The sequence below is a fragment of the Passer domesticus genome, chromosome 3, assembly GCF_036417665.1.
Source record: "Passer domesticus isolate bPasDom1 chromosome 3, bPasDom1.hap1, whole genome shotgun sequence".
Taxonomy (NCBI): domain Eukaryota; kingdom Metazoa; phylum Chordata; class Aves; order Passeriformes; family Passeridae; genus Passer; species Passer domesticus.
In genome coordinates, this window is record NC_087476.1 from 72577762 (window position 1) to 72601791 (window position 24030).

At 42.0% G+C, this 24030-nt stretch overlaps 1 protein-coding gene across 1 annotated transcript; it reads right to left on the reverse strand.

Annotated features, from left to right (window-relative positions):
• Window positions 1-3565: 3565 nt before the first annotated feature.
• Window positions 3566-9886, reverse strand: FAM89A (family with sequence similarity 89 member A). The gene is made up of 2 exons (XM_064413894.1): window positions 9531-9886; window positions 3566-5566 (listed from the first exon to the last, which is right to left on the reverse strand). Exons 1-2 carry the CDS (start codon window positions 9783-9785, stop codon window positions 5408-5410), a joined length of 414 nt encoding a protein of 137 aa, XP_064269964.1. The 5' UTR covers window positions 9786-9886; the 3' UTR covers window positions 3566-5407.
• Between the last annotated feature and the right edge of the window lie 14144 nt (window positions 9887-24030).

Genomic DNA, 24030 nt, shown 5'->3' on the forward strand with positions numbered 1-24030 from the left:
GCAAGTCATCTCAGTGAGAGCCCCTTGCTAATCCCCTTCATTCCTTACAAGATGCATTTGCCCCACAAACTGCAGGTGCCAGTCCAGCACACACCCAGCCCAACCTAGGTTTTAATCCCTAGAGCACATCTGGACTCTGTGTGGCCATCTCAGCTCAGGAGAGTGTGTCCCTGTGCACAGATCCCCCAGGCTCTTTCAGCCATGGCAGAACCTAATCCTCACAGCAGACCCTGGGTGCTTGTAAAGCTATCTGCAGAGTTGGAGTGGCCAGGATCACAGAATAAGCAGCTCCTTAAGAGGCTTTACCACACAGGGAGCTTGGAAACTCACAGAAAATGTTAAAATCAATAGAAGATGACTCTGTAAATAAGAGAAATATTTTAACTACTTTGCTAAGAAAACAAACAAGTTATTTCCTTAGCTCATGCAGCATTGTCCAGAGTTAAATGTAGTAACTTCAAATAAACCAAAGATAATGGATGGAAGAATGTACTTCTGAGGAGTTATTTTCTGAGAAAATGCATGTCATATATGAAAAGGAACATGAACCTCAAACTGCTGTGGTAATGTATCCTGTACAGGCAGGCATGAAAAAACAGAGTAAATTCTTTCCAAGTGGCTGAAGGTCACAGAGCTGTACATTGCAGAAAAGACCTGTTGTTAGGGTTCCCTTTGGCACATACCTGATTAATCCTTCCATTTCACATTCCTCCCCAGCAGCCATATGAACAGCATAGTGGGGGAATTAGTTTCCTTTGCCCTCAGAGCAATCTAATTCCTCAAGGAAAATGGATGGCTTTAGCTAAGCAGCTAAATAAAGTCAAAGAAAACATGTTCTTTTCAGTTAAGCAAAAGTCTGTACATGCAACAAATGAATGTCATGTTAAAAATATGTGACAAGTAGCATAACCCCAGTCTCTAAAACAGGTCAAAAAAGGACATGAAAAATCCCCCAATGTGTCAGCAGCAGAACTAATCAAACATGGGAGTTTAAAGAATTCGTGTCCCAGGACCTCAGCATCTCTTACAAACCATGCCAAACTCTCACCTCCAGAAACTCTAACATTCCTCCCCACTACTCTTGCAGCATCCCACTGAGTCCTGAAGGCAGCACCCTTGGGGTTTCCCAGAGCCCCTTGATGTGTATGCAGTTTTCATCCTCACTCTCTAAAAGATGTGCTGAGACTCACCTCCTTCCCTCTGCCCCCCTGGCACCCCGCACTGCATTGCCCTGGCTGCAGAGCTGCCAGCAGCTGTGTGACCACCCAGCTTTTGCCTTCTGGGAGCTCGGTGGCCAAACAGAAGTCAAAAGGGGAGTTATACCCGTGATCCTGTCCAAGGAAGACTGTCCAGTTAAGTCTCTCTCTCCTCCTCCAGCTCCAAATTCTTACAAGGTTTCTAAGAACAGAGCAACTTTAAAACATCTGTCCTACCAGATATAGTTTAGCAAGCAAACTGACAGAAAATGCCTGGACAGATTTACTGCATACACTTTGTTTCCTTAGGATGAAGGCTATATGTGACACAAAACCTTAGGCTTGTAAATAGGTAATAAGTGGATCAATTATAAACACTGTGGGGGCTTTGCTATTCTCTTCATTGCATTTAAAATTTACAAACTGTCTTATTTACAAGGAATTGTAAACATAATTTTCAAAAAAGCAATTGATTTTAGAAGCCACATAAAATGATTTGGTCACAATCAATGATTAGGAACTAAATTAATTACAAATACTAATTTTTGCCTAATTCTTCTCCTAGTCTTCCAATTTCACAACTACACCAAATGTTGTACTAAAGCCACAACTTTAGCAAGCATCTAAACTACGCATGAACTGAGTGCAATTTTGCCCTACCTTTATTGGAACTCTTTCTTTAAAGCAACATTCATGCTTTATACAAATTATTCTAATGATTGCCTACTGCATTAAAGCAGTACCTTTTAGTAATACATTTGTAGTGTGTATTTGAATATCTCCTTTATCTTAGTATGTAGCTGTTCCACAGTCTTGGAAATAACAAACAGCAATTCTGATTTTAGAAGATCCCTGCTTTGAAGTCAATCTGCACTAAAGTCAATAGTACTGACAGCGACTTCACCAGGAGCTGAAGCTAAATGCTCATCTGTTATATTAGCCTTAGTATCAGTCACCCATTACTTTTTGGCACCCGCTTTCTCCAAAGCAGAGCACTCCTTCCAGACTCTTCTCTTTTTGTAGACTAAGGAAATTTCCAGGGAACTAAACTGTAATGTAATTATGACAGTATGACTCTGCAGTTGTCATAGCAATGGAATGAGGGTGATACGCTGTTGAAGTAAAAATAAAACTTCAAGTACAGCTAGTGGAGAACTAACGATTATTTCTAACTGCTTTACCACAATTATAGGCCCTTTGGAGAAAGGCCATTGAAGTCACACAGTGTAGATTGCCTTCTGAACTGCTGTACTGAAGAGTTTTCCCCCTCTGAGCAGCAGAAGCCTGACTGTTCTTGCTTCCTTGTGAACCTGTCTTTTCCAGGGCCTGCACGTTATTGCAAATGCCACGTGGGACTGGAAAAGTTCTGCAGTGTTCACTAGGTAGAGAAGTTTCCAAGGGTTTCTTTCATTGTATCCTTAAAAGGTACTCTTAAAAAGTCAGGAGTTGAGATGAACTGGGGTTATGGATTCAAAATGGGAAAGCTGTGCTGGGATGTGCTTTGGACCATGGATAGGAAGCTTTTGGAGTAACGTGGCTCCATTCCATCGTGTGCACACCAAACTCGGACTGAAGCTGCCTGTAGCAACTTCTCAGTATTTAAGCTACACTTTCATACCAAGCACTTCTCTTTCAGAACAATTTCCCTGCTTCATGCTGTTACAATGTGGTAAAAAGATACAGCTCACAACTGCAACACCAGGCATAGAAATCAGCCTCTGAAACAGCTGCTTATTGCTTATTATTTTAAAACCTTCTTCTGGCTAGCCAGCCCTCATGGCATTTGAGTTTTCCTTAGGAACACAGACTATAACTTCTCTCCCACACAAGATGGGGTTATTAAAAGGGGCAAGGCGCTGAAAACTTAGCATGTCTTTATAATCCATCCTGTTTTTCAGTCCAAATTTTGTGGAGTAATGCTTTAAAACTTTTATTCTTCCATTGGTACAGGAAATACCAGCCAAACGTTCCATGTTGCCTAAATCATGAGCATGATTAGAAACATAAATAATTTTGCTTTTAATTTATGTAAGAGAACGTACTGTGAATTTTGCTCAAGTCCATTCTCACCACCAAGACTATTAAGGAACAGCACTGTCTAAAGATCTGTAAAACAGAATCAGTAGTTTTAGTAGTAGAAACAGGATTTTCTTCTGAATTCAAAACCAAGTAAAATCCAATTAAAACAGAGAAGCAGGAAAATCCATTCCAAATAGAGGTAGGTGAAACTTTTTACAATGTAATTTAAAAATTGCTTTCTTCAGTCCAGGGTGATGACTGATCCTAGTTTTCTTATGGGAGGGTTAGGAAGGGGGGTAGGGTTTATATTCACTGAAAAAGTAAATTAAAATACACACAACATTAGAAAGTTATGCTAAACATCATGCTTTTTATTTCTGGAGAAAGAGCAAGAAAATAGCAGTACTTCAACAGACTAGAAAAAGCCTCATGTAAATACTAAAAGCACAGCAAATTATACTAAAAGCTTATACATTCTTAAGTCAAAGCATAAAGTTGCATGTAAATATGTGTGTGTATATATATTTATACATGTATACACACATAGTTATATCTGTACTTAAAAGTTGTGTGCCTATCTGAATTATCTGTGTTTTCCTTATCATTCAGTTTAGTTTGGGTGAGTGAAGCAATTAGACCAGAATTAACATTAAAAAAATACCCAACCACTGCCACAGACTAGATTAAAAACTTAGACACATACACAATTACAGCACAGTCTTTACTCTTGTGGCCTTTGAATTCCACTAAAATGAGCCAGTTTTAGAGGGAATGCACCCTGGAAGCCTCTTGGCTTTTATCACTGAAACATCCTAACCTTAGTTAAAAACTAACAGAGGAACTACCCCAGAATGTGATCTCCAATTCTTCCTGCAAACTGCATACATGCCAGACATGAACCATGCAAAAACCCTTCGAGGTTTAAGCCCTTAATAATTACCTTGTGTCAAGATTCAGGCACTGTGCTTTACAGCAATCTTCAGAATTAAAATTAAGAAACTAAAATCGCATTGGGAGTCGATTTTACTTAAAACAGAGAAGGGTGAAAACTCAGATAGTTGGCAACTCTCAGGTGATTAAGCATTTCACACAATGAATTAATAAAAATTTAACCAAGTGCTTTAGTAAGTTCTGAAAACAAAAATAAGTTATATTTCAAAGAACAAGTTAGTATAAAAAGTTTTAACATATGCAAAGTATGTGCTCAAAATACTTATTTCGCATTTTTAAAAAGAGCTGTCATCTATCTTACAGCAACAAAGTTCACCCAGTATAAAATATTGCAATTTGTCCCATTGTGTCATATGAGAGGTTTCCTTATTCTTCATATGATCAAGAACACTTGCACAAGAGTTCATGTTATTCCAAGCCACATAGTGGCAGACAGACTATGTTTGAAAATGTGCTTTTACTATGCAGTGCAGTAAAAGCTAAGCAAACCATTTCAGAGCAGCGTTTAGCAGGTTGAAGAGCTACGTCGATGCAAGAAATCCAGAGAACAGTATAAAAGTTAATGCCAAGAGGCAGTACCAAGAAAGTGAATTAGATCAACAGAAAAAAAAAAATCCTGCTGATAACATTCACTATCACATGTACAGCTTGTAAGCTAGGAATAAATTAGCTTAAGGAGAAAAAAAAATTTCACTGTGTAAACAATTCACCCAGTACAAAACTGGATGCAGCCGGTAAGAGCAGAACTAGCTTAGTAGTGCTGAGGATGTGCGTGCATCCAGATGCCTGTTCAAAATGCATTTATCAATGCCACTGACACCCCCAAAAAAATCACCTAGAGCTATTTACACCACAGCAGAGGCTTCCCTCCCCCCTTATGAAGTTATTACAACTCAGGAAGTCACTGCTATCTACTACGATTAGAATTCCAGTTATAAGCTACCAATGTTTGTAAGTTGAAAACACCCACCTTCCAAATTAAATTCAAAACTCTTGTCAAGCATGTCTGAAGACTCTTCAAAAGTTAAAGTACAGCACTTTGCTCAAGTGGTATTTGCATGAGTAACTTGTACTGACAGCCTGTTAAAATAAGAGAACTTAACACAACTCAGGGTAGCTGGGTGTTCCTCCCCAGGAAGAGGGATCCATACAAATTCCAGTCGTTCTTGTTAAGTGTGTTACAGGGAGAGAAGGACAAAAGAACCTCAGTTCAGTCAGCCTCGAGGGGAATCTTACTGCTTCTAGAAGTATTCCTCCTCTTCATCAAAAAATCCATTTTCCAGGGCGTACGAGCAGTCTGCGTTAGAGTCAGCTTGGCAGGCACCTTTGTATTCTTGAATGGATTCGTACAGGGAGTAGAGCTGACACAGCAATGACATATCCAGCTGCCGAAGGCCAACCTGAAGGGGCAACAATTCAAACAATCATTACTACAATTGTCTTTCTATGGCAGTATAATGCTATATATCTTTTGCTGCTAAACAGGAGGTTCAAGCTTCTTTCCACCTTGAACAGTTACAAAATGTGAAAGTAAAATTAATTTTCTAAGGTGACAGATGCCCCATGGGATAAAATGGACAAAAGAACAAGGAACGACATGATGCAATAGTACAGAACAAATGCAAAGTGTTCTTCAAAATGTTGTATTACAATAATGTGCTTAACTGCCAATAAGCAGTTCACTGCTGTTGGAGCCATGCCAGATAAATTCATAAAGTCTATATTCCTCATTATGCAAGGGAGATATTTTTACAGAAACACTGTGTGTCTTTCACACATCTTTTTCTGACACCATCACAGGCCCTCTGCTTTTGTTTGAAATAGCCTGGAGTAAAAGTTTTAAATGGGACTCTGACTGGTTTTCCCACTTCCCAGCTAAGTATTTCTACTCTAATTTGCTTTTCGATATTGATGTACATAGGCATCTGACAAAGCCAGGTATGTCTAGCACAATACAGCACTACATCCAGGCAGCAAAACTAAAGCAGAAGTGACACAAGGACAAACTTTGTATCTTGCAAATCTTCAGAGTATTTTCACGTGCCACTCAAGCACAGGCTTGATTATAATTAAGCACCTAATATTTTGGTCCTTAAGCTTCTCAAATATTAGTTCCAGACCAAATTAAAGATTTTCAAAACCATTAAAAAAAAGGCTACATCTTTATGTCAGGTACAAGACCAATATTTTCCACTGCTAACTGAAATAATGCTACTCATTTAACTCAATTCAGTCTCCCTCTATGGCAACAAAATGGAGAGTTTACTTGACATTGTCACCTATCCAAGTCAGATCAAATTAAAACTAGGTTTTGCCTTGCAGCAAATTTAAACCACTACTCAATTAGAGATTCTAGAGAAACAGTCATTTCAGCCTTATTTTTCAATGAAGTATTAAGCCAACAGACTGCTCCTAGTGAGCCTCAGTTTCATAGAATAAAAAGTTTTTGCCACAACTCACGTCAAAAGGAAATAAATTAATAAGTAAATCATGTTAGCAGCCTTTACTACAAGCTGAACACCAGGCTGTATTTTATTCATAATGAGAACTCTTACCTCTTCTTATGCTTCTAAATTCTCAGGACAATACACTCAGCACACAAGAAAACCACAACAAGCTAGCATGAAGATCTTACTTTGACACTGTTGAACTATTCTATCAGCAGCTCCTTCTGAAAGTGGGGGGGAAAAAAAAATCATACACCACAATGCCACTGAGAAAAACAGGATACAGCATCTTTCAAGAACAACACAAATTACTTGGTGACATCATGAAGCCAAAATACGAAGTCCGGCACAGGCTAAATGTGAAGACTTTATGACAAGACATGGAGCACTGTGCTAGCTGCCAGGATATTGCAGGTAAGTCTTTCCACCACGTCAGATCTACGCTCTTACCCATTTTCCTTTATAACCTAAACTGCTCACCTCAGGTAAGAAAGAATACTGTGAAGTTGGACTTAATGCTCTGACATACAAGCATGAGATCTACCTGGCAGACCTGCATGAGAGCTAAATGTTTGAGGGACAAGACTGCAGTCCAGAGCTGTTCAAAAAGCAATCAGGAGTGAGTTAAGCCAAAAAAGTCAACCTGGGGACCAGAGACCTTTGTCTCCCAAGGAAAGTGGGAACATCTTCACCAGCAGCTCTCCTGTTTCAGCTCCATAAAAGACTTGAAGATTTTCTGTGAAGTTCAGTCCTACTGACTGCCAAGCTCCATAAAAGACTTGAAGATTTTCTGTGAAGTTCAGTCCTACTGACTGCCAAGCACAAACTTCAAGGGAAAAATTGCTCAGCAGAATTAACACAATAGGTCTTTAAACCAAATGGTTGTGTTTAGTATTCTGTTGCTGCCACTAATATCAAGCAATCAAACAAGAAGTCTACTGAGAAAAATGCAGCCTCTTCAAACTTTTGAGTATGATCCCTGAGGTAAGACAAGCCTGAAGAAATGTCCAACCCTGACAGCATTAGCACAATTTTCAATGCCAGCCAAGCTGTGTGTGACTCTTAGTAAGACAACCTATAGCGCACAGTTTCATGTGATAACTCTGCTCCTTACAATCACAGCTCTAAAATTACCTCTCCTTTCCTCTCTCCCTCTCCAAAGCATCCAAGTTCAACACTTTCTCAGCTTTGAAAACCTACACAGACAGTATGTGTATGTGTAATGCTTGGTCATGCAGGGAAAGATGCTCTGCGCATTTCTTCCTCACTCACTAAATTTAAAGCAAATTCCATTACTCAAAAACATCTTTGATCACTGCAAGAAAGAGTGTTCAATATCAGTAATAAAGCACTTTTATCTTCTTGATAAAAGACAGCCTATTGGTACACAAGAGTCTCTCTAATTTGCGCAGGCCACAAAAAAGTGCATCTGGAACCCAGGACCATGCTGCTTGAAAGTCTTTGATGTGTTTAGAAATGTCTTTTTCTTCAGAAGTATTTTATCAAATTATCATCAAGGAAAACAGAGTATTATAGGAAAGTTTAAAGGCGAAGTCTAGTCATCAAATGACTTTGAGAAGTATCTCATTTGATTTCCCATTAGGAAAAAAATAGATTAGACTTGCCTAATGAGTTATCTTTGCTTTTTTGGAAAGGCTTAAGACGACTAAGACCATATGTCCTTGTTTCCTTTTGCAGCATTGCAGAAGAAAGCCCCAGCAGTCGAGAGACACCCATCCTTCCTGAGCTTTAATGCAAACTGGCAATTCTAATACACAGTTTTAAGAATTATCTCTAACTGTTGAAACACTGGTGGCAAACTAAGACTTCAGCAAACTACACTGTCCTTCTAAATCCACAGAAAGACCTTTCAAAAGAGCTTTTTGTCCTCAAGCACATTTTTAGCATGAGAAAAACACTCTTGAACTTGGCATATTTTCAGCAATACCATATTTTATATGCTTCACAGAGTTATTACAGTTGGAAGACACCTCTGGAGATCATCCAGTCCAACCCTCCTGCCAAAGCAGGGTCACCTCGAGTTGGTGACACACAAACGTGTGCAGGTGGGTTTTGAATGTCTCTAGACAGGCAGACTCCATGAGCTCCTTGGGTAGCTTGTTCCAGCGGTCTGCTACCCTCAATGTAAAGAAGTTCTTCCTCGTGTTGAGGTGGAACTCCTTGTGATTCAGTCTATGGCCATAGATGTTCATGCTGTTGCTAGGCACCACTGGAAAGAGTCTGGCACCATCCTCTTGAGACTCACTCACCTTTCAGATATTTATATGTATTCATGAGATTTCTTCTCAGTCTTCTTTTCTCTAGATAAACAGACCCATCTCCTGCAGTCTCTCTTTATAAGAAAGATGCCCCAGAGCCCTAATTACCTTTGTGGCCCTCCACTGGACCCTCTCCAGCAGGTCTCTGTCTTTGTTGCACTGATTCTACAGAATCATCATGAGCGAGGCTTAGGCTATTATTAGTCACTACAGCTACAGCTTGCACCAGCAAAGCACCAACACCCAATTAGTGTTTAATCAAAAGGTGCGCCAGGTCGCCCGGAAGAATTTCGCTATAATAACGCCGCGCTACAGGATCAAAACAGAGTCCTGGAGAAAACGCCGCCGAACCACAGCCCACACTGGGGTATTTTTTAACGCCAGCTCCCAGCGCGGCTGCCGGGTCCCGGGGGGTGCCGCAGGGCGCGGTAAGCGGCTCCCCATCCGCGCCCGCGGCAGCCCCGCCGCCGCCGGCCCCGGCCGTCCCCCGGTGCCGGCAGCCGGGCCGGGTTACGGGGCGGCACCGGCCCGCGCCCACCCGGGGCCGGGGCGCCGGTCTGGCCTCGGGGAGCTGGCGGCGCCCCCGCCCCGCTCGCCACGTCCGCCGCCCCCGCCGAGCCCCGGCCCGCCCCGCTCACCATCTCCTTGCGGAGCAGGGCCAGCGCCGCGTCCAGGTTGGGAGGCTTGGGTGGGCGCGGCGAGCCCCGGCCGCCGCCGCTCAGCTCGTCCTGGATGCGGGACTTCTGCGCGTAGAGCCGCTCCAGGTCCCGCCAGCGCCCGCCCTGGCCGCCGCCGCCGCCCGAGGACGAGGAGTTCAGCAGCCCGCTGAGGCTCTTGGGCAGCGGCGGCAGCCCCGCGCCGCCGCCGGGCCCCGGCAGCCCCGGCCCGCTCATGCTGCAGCCGCGGCCACCGACGGAAGGAGCCGCCTCGGCCCCGCCGCGGGAGGCGCCGCCCGGAGCCCGCCCCGCCTCCGGGCCGGGCGGGGGCGGGGGAGCCGTGCGGGGCCGGCGGAGGGAAGGGGGCCAGGGGAGGTGGCCGGGCGGCCGAGGGAGGGAAGGGGGGCAGGGGAGGTGGCCGGGCGGCGGAGGCGCAGGGGTCGCAGCGCAGGTGGCCCGGGTCAGGGCCGGGGCCGCTTTGTCTTAGGCGAGGCGAGTCCCTGCGGGCGCGGCCTCAGCCCGTGCCCCGCAGAAACAGCCCCGCGGCAGCGCTCGGTCCCGGGCACGGGCAGGCAGAAGGGCCCTGCGGCAGCGGGGCTGAGCCTCCGGGCTCGGCCCAGGGGCTGGGGGAGGGATGAAGCGCAGTGAAAGCAGGCATGAAAGCAGATTAACTGCTGCAGGCGGAGGTGACCAGTTCTTCTGTGGCGATGGTGTTGCATCAGTCGCCTGGATAACGCGACACTGCTCACCCTTTCCATCAAGATGTTTCTTTCTGTCCCGGTTTGTGCTGGGATAAATGTCTTCACAGTAGCCTGTACAATGCCGTGTTCTTGATTCAGATTGAGAATATTGTTGATAATATACTGATGCTTTGATTTTTGCTGAGTCGTGTTTATCCTAAGGGCTCTTTTTTGTCTCTGTGTGTCTGTCTCATGCTCTGCCGGGGAAAAGGTACACAAAGGGAGGGAGCATAGCGGTGACCAGTGACCCAAACTGGCCAAAGGGATGTTCACCTTTTTTATTTGTACTTTGTTCTCAATTATTAAACTGTTCTTATCTCAGCCTACTTTTGATTTTCCTTCCCATTCCACTGAGGGAGAGTGTTGCAGGGGAGGGAGTGGGGTGGCTGAGCGAGCAGCTGTGGTGCTTTATTTCCAGCTGGGCTTAATCCACGACACTTTCACATGCTCACAGCCAAGTTTTGTACTTAAGGCGTTTTATCTCCAACCATTGCAACTACACAAACCTAAGTCTATCGGCTTTGTGAGTCAAACTTCTCAATCTGAGGGTTCACTTGTTGTCTGTCTTCCTGCGTTATTCACAGAGGATTATTGCTCTGCTCTACAGACATACCCAGGTGCTCTCCTGAGAAGGCTGTGGAGAGGGAGCCATGCTCAAGGACCAGGGATGTGGCACAGGAATCCCCAAAACTGCCAATGCAGCCACAGCTCTGGTGCCACAACACTGCAACCGCAATGTGCCAACTCTAATTTTGTGCCTTTTATGCTTCCTCCCTTTCTCCTTGACATATTTGCATCTCTGGAGTCTCTTAAAAAAAATAAATAGGGCAGCTCTGGATTATTCAAAATCCAAACCAAAGCAGGGTATTAAATTGGAGTTCTGGGAATATGCTGCCATTGCAAGGCCAGATGGTTTAGAGGTCCATTCCTATTCCCATGACCCTACTTTCTTTGTGGGGTTTTCTCTTCAAGAAATACCCAGATATGGTGATTTTGAGTTAAGTCTCTACATACTTTCAGTTTTGTTCCCAGACTCGCATGGTTTTTTCATGGTTTAAATGTCACTGGACTCTGTGACCATTGTTTTCAAACTACTTACAGTTGAGGAAGCTTTTGCCAGTCTTTGTTCATGTTTACATGCCACTTTAGGGATTGATTTTTCCGACAACCTGATGTGCTTTTTAATGCTTTTTGCCCTGGAATTAAGAAGATTTTCCCCCCCTGTTAGGCATGATGCTACTCTGCCCAAGTTGATTGTGAAAAATAAAGTTGTGTTCATAGCTTTTATGAAAATAAAGGCATTTTAAACCATCCTTATTGTAGATTAAAAGTGTCAACCAAGGGTGCCTGACTTCAAGAACTTTGTTTTGGTTTGCTAAAGAAGTACGCACTGTATTATTTTTCTGCTAATTAGCAAATGTATTTATTTGTTCTCCATTCATCACCCCCTTTTTTCTCCCAGATTACAGCTATTAGAAAAAGCTTGTATTATTTTATGTAGACCACCTTATCTTAATTTTTTTTTTCAGTTTACCCGATTTCATTAAATTTGGAGTGCATTTTCTTCACACTTGTGTCCTTTAGGCACCTTGTTGCCATGTTTGCCATTGCAGGGATCTTTATGCTGTCCTGCTACTGAGCTTTGTAATCTCAAAAAGGAAAAGAACTACTTTTTGTGTTTTCAGTGACCCTCTCTCAACTGGCAATCTTATCTAGCCTTCATTCATACTAAATTCATAATTATCCTTTAAAATCTAAATCTACTGCTTTATTTATTTTTACCTAGTTATAACAGGGTGATAATGGAAGCTGGAGTCTTTTGCAGTTATGTCTTCTGGTTATGAAGCAAGATTTTGCTTGCTTCATAAAGACCTCTTGGTCTTTGTTGGTTCCCAGAATTGAACTACAGAAACATGTTACTTGTCAAAACTGATCTTTGCTAAGGACGTTACCTCAAAAAACCCCACATTAAAAATACATGTAGCTATGTCATAAAAAATTAGGAAGTTCCAGAAGAGTGGTGTCCCATAACATCTCCTTATGCATTACAGCGTGGGTTTAATTTACATGTTCATATGTGATGGTGTTCTTTTCCTAATTCATTAGGAGGATACACAATGCCTGTGTATCATTTGTGCATCATTTACTAACAACCCTCTCTCCAAATCTGGTGATCTGTGTGCATTACAGCATACCTTGAATTGATACATTAAGACTGTTCCCTACAGCCTTTTCTCTGATGCTTTCCCCTCTAATAACTGGGTTATCCACAGATGTTAATGGAATTCCTCATTATGACAGCCCTGTGTTAGTTATCCACATTGGAACGAGGACATGAGGACACAGGGAGCTGAAGGTAGGTCATGGTAAAAAACTTCAACTAATTTTAAATCCCTGGTTTGTGACTCCTAGGAATGACTTTCCACCCAACAGAACTGACAAAAGGACATGTGCCTCTGCTTCAAGCTACCCTGCACAGAGCAGCACCTTTGCTTAAATCTACCTTAATTAGAAATTTAAAGTAATACTCCAGAGTTTGCAGCAACGTGGCACGTGTCACATTTGTCAGCTGTGCATCAGGGATGTCCTAAAACTTGCTAAACAAGATGCACCAGAGCTCCTCTGTCAGTATCCTTTTTGTGTTGGGAAGATGTCTCTCACTAGGTTAACTTGCAGTCAGAATTACTTGTCAAGGGCCAGTCAGGATCCAGATATCACAATCTGGGCATATGCAAGACAAATTAATAATTAGTTACACATGCTTTACTCTTCCATTTGCCCCTGTAGTTAAAGTGCCTGAACACACTCTGTTTTTCATGAGGCCTATGGCTTTTATCACTGGTATGGAGGAGCAGAGATCAGACTGTTCTGCGGTGCTTTGGGAATGATGTGAATCTCTGCCACTTGGCAGAAGAGAATTCAGAATTTGCTGGGTATAATTGGAACTTGATATATGATGCCATATAGTGGTATATCCAAACAGAAACTAGATTTTCAGCTAAAGATCATTCAATTCTTAGGCATCATTTTTCATCAGTTTTAAATAAAACTGGTCGGGTCCTACTTTTGACACTTTTTTCCCAGGTGTATTTTTATATCTGTGCCTAAAAGGTGAAACCCCAAGTGTATTCTAACACATATCACAAGGGCTTCCAGCTAGGCCCCTAGCAAAGTGGTATCCCAGATCTAGAGAAGAGATCCTCCTATTTAAGCTACCTGAGTAAACAGGAGCAATAGAGGGCTTTTACCTTTTTTTTTATAGGTCTGCTACCTCATAGATACCCATGAAAAACACTTCAGCCTGTACAGGATTCAGAACAAAGTGCTAAAAACACAAATACGGAGGTTTGGGGATCCAGGTTCCAGTTTAAAGTTCTTGATGAAATGTATTCTTGTGGCTGTAAACCCTGGTACACACCATTTGCTCTCAGCCTGCTGCTGTTGCCCTTGTTGTTGGTTTTTCACCAGATCCTGTCCTTGTGCTGGCATGGACCCTGTTCCAAAGCAGGGTCTCCAATGGTCTCCAACGCCATCAGTCCTATCCGTGCCTTTTCTTGCTTCAGCTGCTACACGTGGATGCTCAATCTGTGTGTCAGGAGAGGGATCCTGGACCAAGAAATCCCTGGCCCTTTATGCCCTCACTAGCTGTGCACCAGATCTTCACCTGGGTCTATTGGCAATCCGTGGGGTCCACCAACACCTCACTGAAGTCGTTCTCCATGCCCAGGTGGGCAGCTCTTATCTTACACCTTGGGGCAGCCTTGGGGCCCTCCAGGGTCTCAGTCCTTATTTGAAGATAACCAGTCCTCGTTTATCCTCTGCTTCGCCATTCATGTTAGCAAACAGAGTTCATTTAGAGTGCACCCATGCTAATTTTTGAGCAGGACCCACTCCTGGTAAGGTGTAAGCAACTTACAGTTAAACTTGTGCCTACACAATTAATTTCTAACATTCTATAAGAAAACTCCTTTTACTCTTCAGCACTCTTTCTGCTGTCTTCCTCAGCTTCTCTGCCAAATCTGATGCTACCCTTTAGCGTGCTGCAGTGAAGTAACACTGCTAATTCTTCCTTTTTAATGGAGAAACAAAAAACCCGTAAATTTTGACAACAGGAGAGAGAATGTGTCTAGGGCATGGGGGTTGGTTAGGTGTGATAGAAAGGTGGTTAGGACTGAGCCAAGCAAGGGCAATAGATTCAGCAGGAATCAGAGGTTACAGGCAGTGATCTGTAGAGATCTCATAGTATGTGTTAGTAACTGTTTCATCATTGATGGCAACTCCCAGCTAGCAAGAATGCACATGCAGGGTTTTGTTTTTCTTGTGAGCTTTGGTTTTTTGTTGTTGGTTTGCTTTGTTTTGGTTTTGGTTTTTTAAGTGGCAGCAACTCAAAGCAGAACTCTCTTTCCTCTCTCCTTTTCTCAATGAGGATGGTAGGGATTTTTGAACTAATTTACACCCATCAGTTAAAGCAGTGAGAAGCAGTATGGAAATCTGAAAAGCATGTGCATATAGTGTCAAATAGTTACATTTCTGCAGTGATGAGTGGTCTAATTCCTCTCTCTCACTGTATTTTTTTGCACTGCAGTCAGTTCCAAGTGCTGTGTTTTGTGTTGTGAGTGGGAAAAAAAGACTCAAAGTATGTACTTTCATATCAAAAATTCCAGTTCGGGATTGTAGGAAGGATCATGCTAAGGAGAAATAAGGACTGGATCTGAAAGTAAAGTTGACGGGACCTCTAGCTGAGGTATCCAACTGTTTGTTTTCCTGATGTCTTCAAAATATGGTTTATTCATATCTCTGTTCAACTTTAGATCAAACTATAAATCTTCTCCACAGTATATCACTCTGTGCACTGCAACACTGGTTTTAAAATCTCTGTATTCTGTCCTCTCACCTCATTAAATTAGATGTAGCGGTATCAGTCTTTTTTTTCCTACCTCTCCAGCAGCAGTTTCTTCCCCATTTTGTGAACTCTAGAAGAAAATATTTGTAATTTAGACCACATCAAATTCATAATTCTATAATGTGTCCCTTTTTCAGGATTTCTGCTGTAGTTAAGAAAGCAAGCCATTTTATTATTTCTTATCAGTTGGCAAAAGTAAATCCCCCAAAATGAAACAAGAAACAATGGTAGTCTGTAGGAATTTATAATTTAATATTATATGAAAATTCACAGCCATGAAAGAATCCTGCAGAGTTTTGTGAGGTAACTGTGTAATAAACTAGCCTTGTGCCCAAAGTTCTTAGTGGCTCTGAACATTTTCCCTACATGTCCTTTTGCTGTGTCAAAAAAAAAAAAAAAAAGGACTTCAAAGTGCTTTGGGATATTTTTCTCCTCTTTCCCATGAGTTCAGTATAGTTCTGATAAGCATTTGCCTCTTCCAAAAGATGGTTTGAGGGGGCATTTATTACCAGTCTCTGTGGTTAGTTCAGTTTGCTAGCCTCACAACAACTCATTTCTTACTCTCAACAGTCCGACTTGACTTGCAGTAACAGCTTTCCAGAATCTGATTACTGAAAGCAGATCGCCAGGGGATCAGAGCTACAGGCTTTAAGGGTATTTGTCTTATTATCCCAGTGACACTGAGCAGACCCTTTCCTTTAGTGAGATCTGTATTGGGGTCAGATCTGGAGGATGCTGTCTAAGCTGGGCTGAGGTCATCTGAGGTAAAAATGATGGGAGCTCTAAATCTGCAGGCGAAACAGCACAGCAGGAAGCAAGCTGCTGAGCAGGAATGGCTGCGGGTGCACAGAAGTGGGAAGGACTTCTGCTTGTAAAGTGCAGTACATTGCAGATTCTCTAGCAATTTGCATCTGCCTTAAAGCCCTTTTGATTGAGGAATGGTCACTGGTAATTTAAACAAGAGAATTCTTTATTTCTCTCTGAAATGGTCATTTGGAACAAACATGGAAGTTTCTATGTACTATTATGTCAGGGGATCTCAGCAAAGAGATCATATTTCTTGCTTCTTTCTTCTGTGTTCTCCCTTAGCAAATGTGTGTATCAGATTTTTTTTCCAGGCTGAATATGGAAATCTGTTAGATAACATGTTTTCACTAGCTAGAAGTAGATTACACTGCTCAGGAGATAAACACACCTCTTCAGCTGTAAATGGCTATAATGCTGGCTTGGGGGGGGAATAATTTTAATTTTGTATTCAGATGTACCTGTGTTCTTGTAACATGACCTTTCCTCTCCTGCGATGCAAGTAGACAGATTTGTGCCTGAACTGAGTTGCCGAATAATTAAGTTCAAAACCGAGGCTGTAGAAAGCCCCAGTTCATACCCTTCAGATCAGCTGTGCCAAATGCCATTGTCCCTTACTGCCCTCCGCCTGCCTGGAGCCCTGCCTGCCGCTCGGAAGGGAGAGTGATGAGCAAATTTCAGCAGGTCCTCTTCCTTGCAGCAGCTGGGGCTGCACAGGATGGATGAGGCTTCGGTGATGCCTGAGAGCACAGCAGCAGCCAAATCCTAGCTTGAGGGGAGCATCCTCATGTGGACCTGGATCTCCTTGTCTTGTGCTGAAATTGAGCCACCTCTGAGGTGGGACAGGGGAAATAATTTAATGGTGTGTAAAATGATTTCTAAACAGTTTAGAGGAGAAAGATACTCTATGTAATTGAAAGTTCATTTAGGTAGAGAGAATGTAATTACCTGGCACAGTTAAAGGAGCAAAGCTATTATGAGTCTTTCTTTGATGAAAGATGTCATCGGTTTTTTAATGCCCAACAGGTGACTAGAATTTTTGTTTCATATTTCATACAAATTCATGCACATTCATCAGCCCCAGTGACCCTTAAATTCAGTGCAGGGACACGCAGCAATTACTGACTCAGAGGCAGATGTTCTCCTAGCTGAACTATGATCATTGCTTCTTGCAGCATTTTAGTATGTAGCACCCAAACAGCAACGAGTTCGGGCCTTATTTCATATGGGCAACCTACTTCTGTAATGGTACAGACAAAGGAATATCTTTGAAATACTGTCAGTATTTAAAAATTAAATACATTCTATGCAGCAAACACAATGCTTGAAAATAACTTCTTGGTATAAAGTATATGATTTTCACCCGGTATGACCTTGGCAGAGAACTAGTATCAAAGCAGTTTACATTTCAAACAGTGTGAAAACAATCCAACCCTCTTTCCCCCACTTCTTCTCTATTAGAAAAGCCCCTCTCAGGCAGTGCAAACTGTGTGGTTGTTTCTCTGTCTTCGGCCCAAGAACTGTACGTGCCTGCCAGGAGGGAGGGTGATCCTTATCAGCATGTGCTGAGCTCATGCACCTCTCAACACAATCATGCTTTTCAATTTCTAGAAGACAGACATGATTGTCCCAGGCTGACAAGTGGACTGAGAGAAACCCATCCAGCTCACCAGGAAATCCAAAGTTTCAGTTCATCCTCCCTCCTTGAAGTCCCTCCAGCTTTTCAGAGCTGTTCTTCATTGGTAGAGACATTGAGGAATAACTGTAATGCCAGCAGGTGTCATAGCCAGGTGGGAATTGTGCTGGTGTGCAGCGATTCCTGCACACACCTTAGGCACCTGCTGCAACATTGGAGACGGCTCACACGTGATAGGATCAAACCATATAATAATCAGTCAATTCTTTGTCATTTTACAACTTGGTGCCATCTGAAGCATGGCACAGAGAAAGCCTCACCCAAAAAGCAATCTACAGTAAATGTTGAGGTTGCAAAAGGAAATGAAAACTTAAAGTAAAACAAAAGGCTAAAACCCCTGCAGGGGGAAATGCGACAGCAAATATCCGCAAAGAGGGGAAGCTGCTAAGTCCAAACATCAGTGCTGGAAATGAGATCAGATCAAGCTGATCCCTAACCTGTCACTGACAGGAACAAACAGGTATACAAATGAGTTGGAGGGAAAAACAAGGATTTATGAAGTATTTTTGGCAAGTCTGGAAAAATAAGAGTCATTCCATTCGGCAAATGTAATCTAGAGTCTTCTTTGCTTTTCTCTCTTGAGTTATCCAGGAAAGATGGAAGCCTACAGAGACTGCCTGAATAAGAACCATCAAAAATAGGATTCTATCAAGCCCAACACTTGCTGTGAAAATAAAAGTCAGTTTTAAGGCACATCAATAATTTTATTTCTACTTGCATCTCTAAAGAATGCTAAGGAGTTAGAAGTGGTGGAGACCTTTTGAAGATCTTGTTTACAGGTTGCACAGGCAAAAGCAGCTTCTTCCTTCTTAGCCTCCTTTCTCTCTTAGCTTATTTTTTAAAACTGTGACAGGATAAACAAAATATAATTTATACATGGCCACAAACTATGAGAAATAAGATGTGGAGTGCAAGGTATGCATGCTTTGAGTTCAACTTACTGTTTTTAAAACACTTTCAGAATGCAATTGCTCTTTAATTATGAGTTTTCAGAACTTTTTGGAAAGTGACCTGGAATAACTTTTAGATATCTCAAAATTATTGTCAAATTTCAACCATAGGGAAAAAAATTGAGAACCATCTCTTTTATTTTTCAATGCTTATGAAAACTTTTAGAATAGAATGAACATAATTTTGTCAGTGCTTTGAAAATAGGTTACTTGTATCCTGTGGCACTCACTCTTTTGATGAAGGGAATTATATTTACCAACTTTATTCTTGTCAAGTCATGGTTTTCTCTGATATTGCTTTGAGATAGAAAGAAAAAGAGGTAAAATGATAATTTGATATCACTTTGGTGAACTATCATAGATCAAAAGATAAACAGTAACTCATAAATACCATGATTTTTTAATAATTTCAGAACTGAAATATGTTGCTGTCTCTGGTCTAGGCTTGATTCTGAAAATTAATTACTTTTAATTCTAATTTATTTAATGAAGTATCAACAAAGCCACAGCTAGCTAAAACTGCGATAAGTGCTCAATTTAAGATACTTTTCAAAATTTTCATAGAAACGTGCTTCCTAATATGTTCTGGAGACCTCTGTCATTCCTAGAATAAGCCCCATGAGGCTTGATCCAAATCTTATGGAATCCAGTGTCAGTCTGTCCACTGGCTTCAGCTGTAGAGAGGATTGGGTTAGAGCCTGTGTCTGAAACAATGGGAGGCCTGTGGTGTCTGAATGGTGGATGTTTCAGAGAAGAACTCACAAACAATCTTGCTGTCAAGCTTTTCCTTAGGGGACCTCGGTCTTCAGAGCAATACTGATTCACCAAATAAACCTGGAAGGTGCATAATAATCACACAAAAAAGGATGAAGAAAAATGGTATTATTTGTAATACTAGCCTGTATAAAGGACACAATCAGTTTTATAAGAGAAAGTGTAGGGAATTTGAAGAAGGCTTTCATTAAGCAATAATAATAGTGAAGTTCCATCACATTTCACAAACGGACACTAAAACTGTGGCATTTTTTTACTGTGAGGGCAGGAACTTAATGTCTGATTTACAAATGCTACTTGTGATACTGGCAGTGATTTGAAACAATTTGAAGAACTGCAGATGGCCATGTCCTGGATTACTGTTGTATGATAACCTCAGTATTTTGCTGCTAAGTGGCCAAGTTGTGCAGGTAAGTCTTTTTACTCTTGTCCTCACTGGTTTTCACACTATTGCTCCATCTTGCTGATACATTTGAGTGTGGTTCAGCCTTTCTCAGTTTTAATCTTCATCTTCTTAAGAATTTGTTTTGGGTTGGTTTTGGCTTTCTGGTTTGTTTTGTGGGGGTTTCCTGCTAGGTTTTGTTTGTTTCTTCTAATAGCCATATAGCAATACTTTTACCATTGCAGACTGAATGAAAGGCCTGATTTTATGTAATCACTCCTTTTCCTCAAAACATCTCCTAGAAGTGTTGAGTGCACTGCCACACTCATTTGAACCCCAGCATAGCAGTGAAGTTGTGTAATGCACTTCTCTAAATCAACTTGAGCAGATGGGAAGGAAAATAGCTTGAGCTAGCACAGCACAACTCCCCTTGGGCACTTTTCAGATGGAAGTGGAAGTACAGCCTGGAAATGCCCTACTGTCTTTATTTTGTCCTCTTGAATGACAGAGGCAGCCTAGCCTGAACAAAGAATTATTCCCCCTGGCTCTTCCTCTCCTCCCAATTTACACTGGGAGCACTACACTCCCACAACTACACTCTTAAATATTGCTTGTATGGTAATTTTTCTCAGCCATCACACATTGCTTCATTTCTACTGGTATTTAGATAAAAAAGAGAGAAGATCAATAAAAAATAAGTGAGATATAAACAAGAACAACATAGGTTAAAAGGTGATTAAAAATAGTGACATTAACAAATCTTTTTTTATGCTTATCAGGTAGGAAGCTCACAGCTGTATGAAGAAATTAAACCTTGTCAGTTTATTAAAACTCCATGATCATCACTAGTAAATTTATCCAAAACAGAAGGAACGGAACACTACCAAGCAAGGCAAAACGAATCACTTAATTCAACCTCACTGTAATCATTGAAGTAATGAATTTGGGTTTAGCTGGCATCATCTGCTCTCTGGTGTAGAAGTAAATGGTTATATAAAAACAATACAAAAATCAAGATAGCACTGACTGTTTTAATGAAACATTAGAGAAAACAGCTCCATGTTAAGACAGTCGTAACAGAATCCACTGCTTTTGAGCAAAAGCTTCACCTGGAAAATTTGTTAATGTGAAATTAATTACATACATAAATGTCAGTGATGGTGTCACAGGTTTTTAAGTACCAGATCAGCTATTCAGTGAAGGAGGGGCATATCCATTATCTGACCAGAGGTGCTGCTTATTCATGGTGCCTCATGAACAAGCAGCAGGAAGAGCTCAGATCTTCAGTTTAGTATTCTTGCCTCAGAGCAAGCCACAGCTGTACCTCAGAACCTGCCCAAAGAGCCATGAGAAGATCAGATTTTTCTCCTGCCCTTGCTCTGATAATCCAACAGAAGTGTCTGTCCTCTTTTTCTTGTATTTCATCCAAGGATTCAGTTCACTTCCAGCCTTCTTTCCTCACATAATTTATTTATGTCAGTGGTTGGAAAATTCTAACTACTTTAAGCTTTTACAATTTTCAAAAAGACTACAGCCCTGTGTGCAAGAATATTCCCTTATGTACGTCCTCTGCAACTTAAATTGTGCTAGACCTAGTTCAGGATGACAGCAAAATGGGCCAAAGAACTAATGAAGCTACAGAGAGTTTAGGTTGTCAAATTCTTTGTGGTCCAGGGACAAACACTGTTAGAGAACCTGGAGCAGCAAGATGCTGAGACAGATTTAAGCCTTTCTAAGCCAACCTGGTTGTGATTTTCCATATATGCAACATTTGGGTTAACTTTGAATTCACTGGCTCCAATTCCTCCCAGTCGCCTTCATTTTCATTGAAGGTTCCTAAGTTTTATACCACCCTGCTCTGTATCACACTTTCATCTTAACCCAGCGTTGTCTATTTCCTTCACACTTCTCCAACTCTTTTAAATGAGTCATTTTGCAACATTTTGCTGTGCTTCCTTCTCTTGCAAAGGTCGAATTTATTTTTTCCTACCTTTTTGAAGCTTCAGTGTAAAGTGAAGCACCAGGGGAGCCCTTCCAGCTTTTATTTTCTCTACAGGAGTCTGTGCTTAGTTTACTGTCTTCGCAGAAGACCACGTGAGCAGCAGAGTTCACAACTGACGTGAGAGGCTCAATTATGCTCCCACTCTCAGCACAGGTAGAGCCAATCCATTTCTCATCACTGTGGCAGGGATTTCTGTGGGTCTCGTGATTTTTGCAGGGTTCCTCATGAGGAATTCAATGAGGAGAATCACAGGAGATGTTGGAAGATGATAAACACAGGGGAAGCTTTGAGGGGGTTGTTTTGGTTGTGGAAAAGAGAGATAATGACATTGAAAAAGAAACAGTGATAAGAAATAAGTAAAGAGAGAAGAAAAGCCTCTTTTGAGGTTAGGTTCTCAACAGGGAAGGAGGAGCTCAGTTTAAAGGTCATTGGGGCTTTTGCTGGAGCAAAAATAATGAGGAGGAATAGGCAAATTTGAAGTGTGTATTTGGGGGAGATTGCCCCAGTGGTATGGTGAAGTGTGTAACCAGTGAGACAATAAAGAAACAAAAGAAAGATGTGGAAAAAGAAATAAATGTTTCCTGCAAACAATGTGGAGAAAAATAAAACCCTTTAAACAGTAAGTAAAATTGTCAGCATGGTGAAAAGGAGAAGCCAAACAAAGTGGGAAAAGAGAAAACCAAGAATATTTATGCTGAAATACGTGTAGGGGAGAGGAGGCTCTGCTTCCTCTGTTTTATCTCAAGCTTCTATTAATGTATGTAGTGAAGAGCTCTTATTTTTCCATTCACATGTTTCTTTGCACCTTTCCACATAACTTTTCTATGTTTTTGGGTATATATCACAGAATCACAGAATATGCCGAGTTGGAAGGAACCCGCAAGGAGTTCCAAATCCCAGCCCTGCACAGGACACCCCAAGGGTCACACCCTGTGCTTGAGAGCATTGTCCAAACACTTCTTGAGCTCTCTCAGGCTTGGGACTGTGACCACTTCCCTGGGGAGCCTATTCCAGTGCCCAACCACCCTCTTGGTGAAGAACATTTTCCTAATATCCAATCTAAACCTTCCGTGACACAACTTCAGGCCATCCCCTCAGGCCCTGTCACTGAGCACCACAGAGAAGAGATCAGTGCCTGCCCCTTCTGTTCCCCTCACAAGGAAGCTGTAACTGCAATGAGGTCTCCCCTCCAGGCTGAACAGACCAAGTGTCCTGAGCTGCTTCTCATACAGCTTCCCCTCAAGGCTCTTCACCATCTTTGTAGCCCTCCTTTGGATGCTGTCCAACAGCTTAATATTTTCTTATATTGTGGTGTGACTTACAGATGGGGTAATCCCATTTTACATCACTCTGAGAGTTTCCAGAGGAGTTACAGCCTCAGCAGAACACAGCTGCACCTCATGGATCTCACATTTGCAGCGTGAGCTGATGATGGGCAGTAGCTGATGGACATTGCCGCCTCTCTGATTCTCAGCTGCTGGAGAGGTTTCTTGTTTTCTTCAGCATATAGCTCAGCATTTGATTTTTGACTGCTGCAGAGCCAAATCTTTCATTAAGAGCTTTTGGGGATTTGCAGACCATGGCCCAGGTCTAATGTGTCACATCTGTGCAACACTTCCACTGAAGACCTTCGCTGTGCTGTGTCCTAGACAGGCAAGGACTTTCAGTGCCTTTCAGGGAAAGGTTACAATTTAATCTCTTTCTCCAGGTGTTTTTCTGCAGGAATATGGAAGGATTGGTTAGATGGGTACTGTGTTTATTTAGGGAAATACTGTCTCTTTTGCCTCTGGGCTGAGAGGGAATACATTTGGCCATGTGTTATTGTTAAACTATTTACATGCTCTCTGGAGAGAGTCTTGTTCATAGGGTACTGTGTCTGTCTGTAAGAGCAATAAACAGGTACATGCTACCAAGCCAGGATCTGTAGCAAGACTCCACTCTTCATTGACAAGGAAAGTGCATTTTACTCAGAACTTCACAGTAGTATTTTGCTCACAAAATACTGCACAGAGTGAGAAAAAACATCCCCTGAAGATACAGGTGAAAGTGGATTCCTCAGGGATTGTGTGATGAGACTTCAGGAGTAGTGGTCAGCACTGGTATCCAGTGTCCCAAGAGCAATAACAGTTCTTTTGCCCAAGACACAGCCTTCACAAACAGATAGTTCTACCTCTCTAAAATTGTCAGGGGGAGAGAGACACTCAAAGGCAAACTTTGACATTTGGAAATTA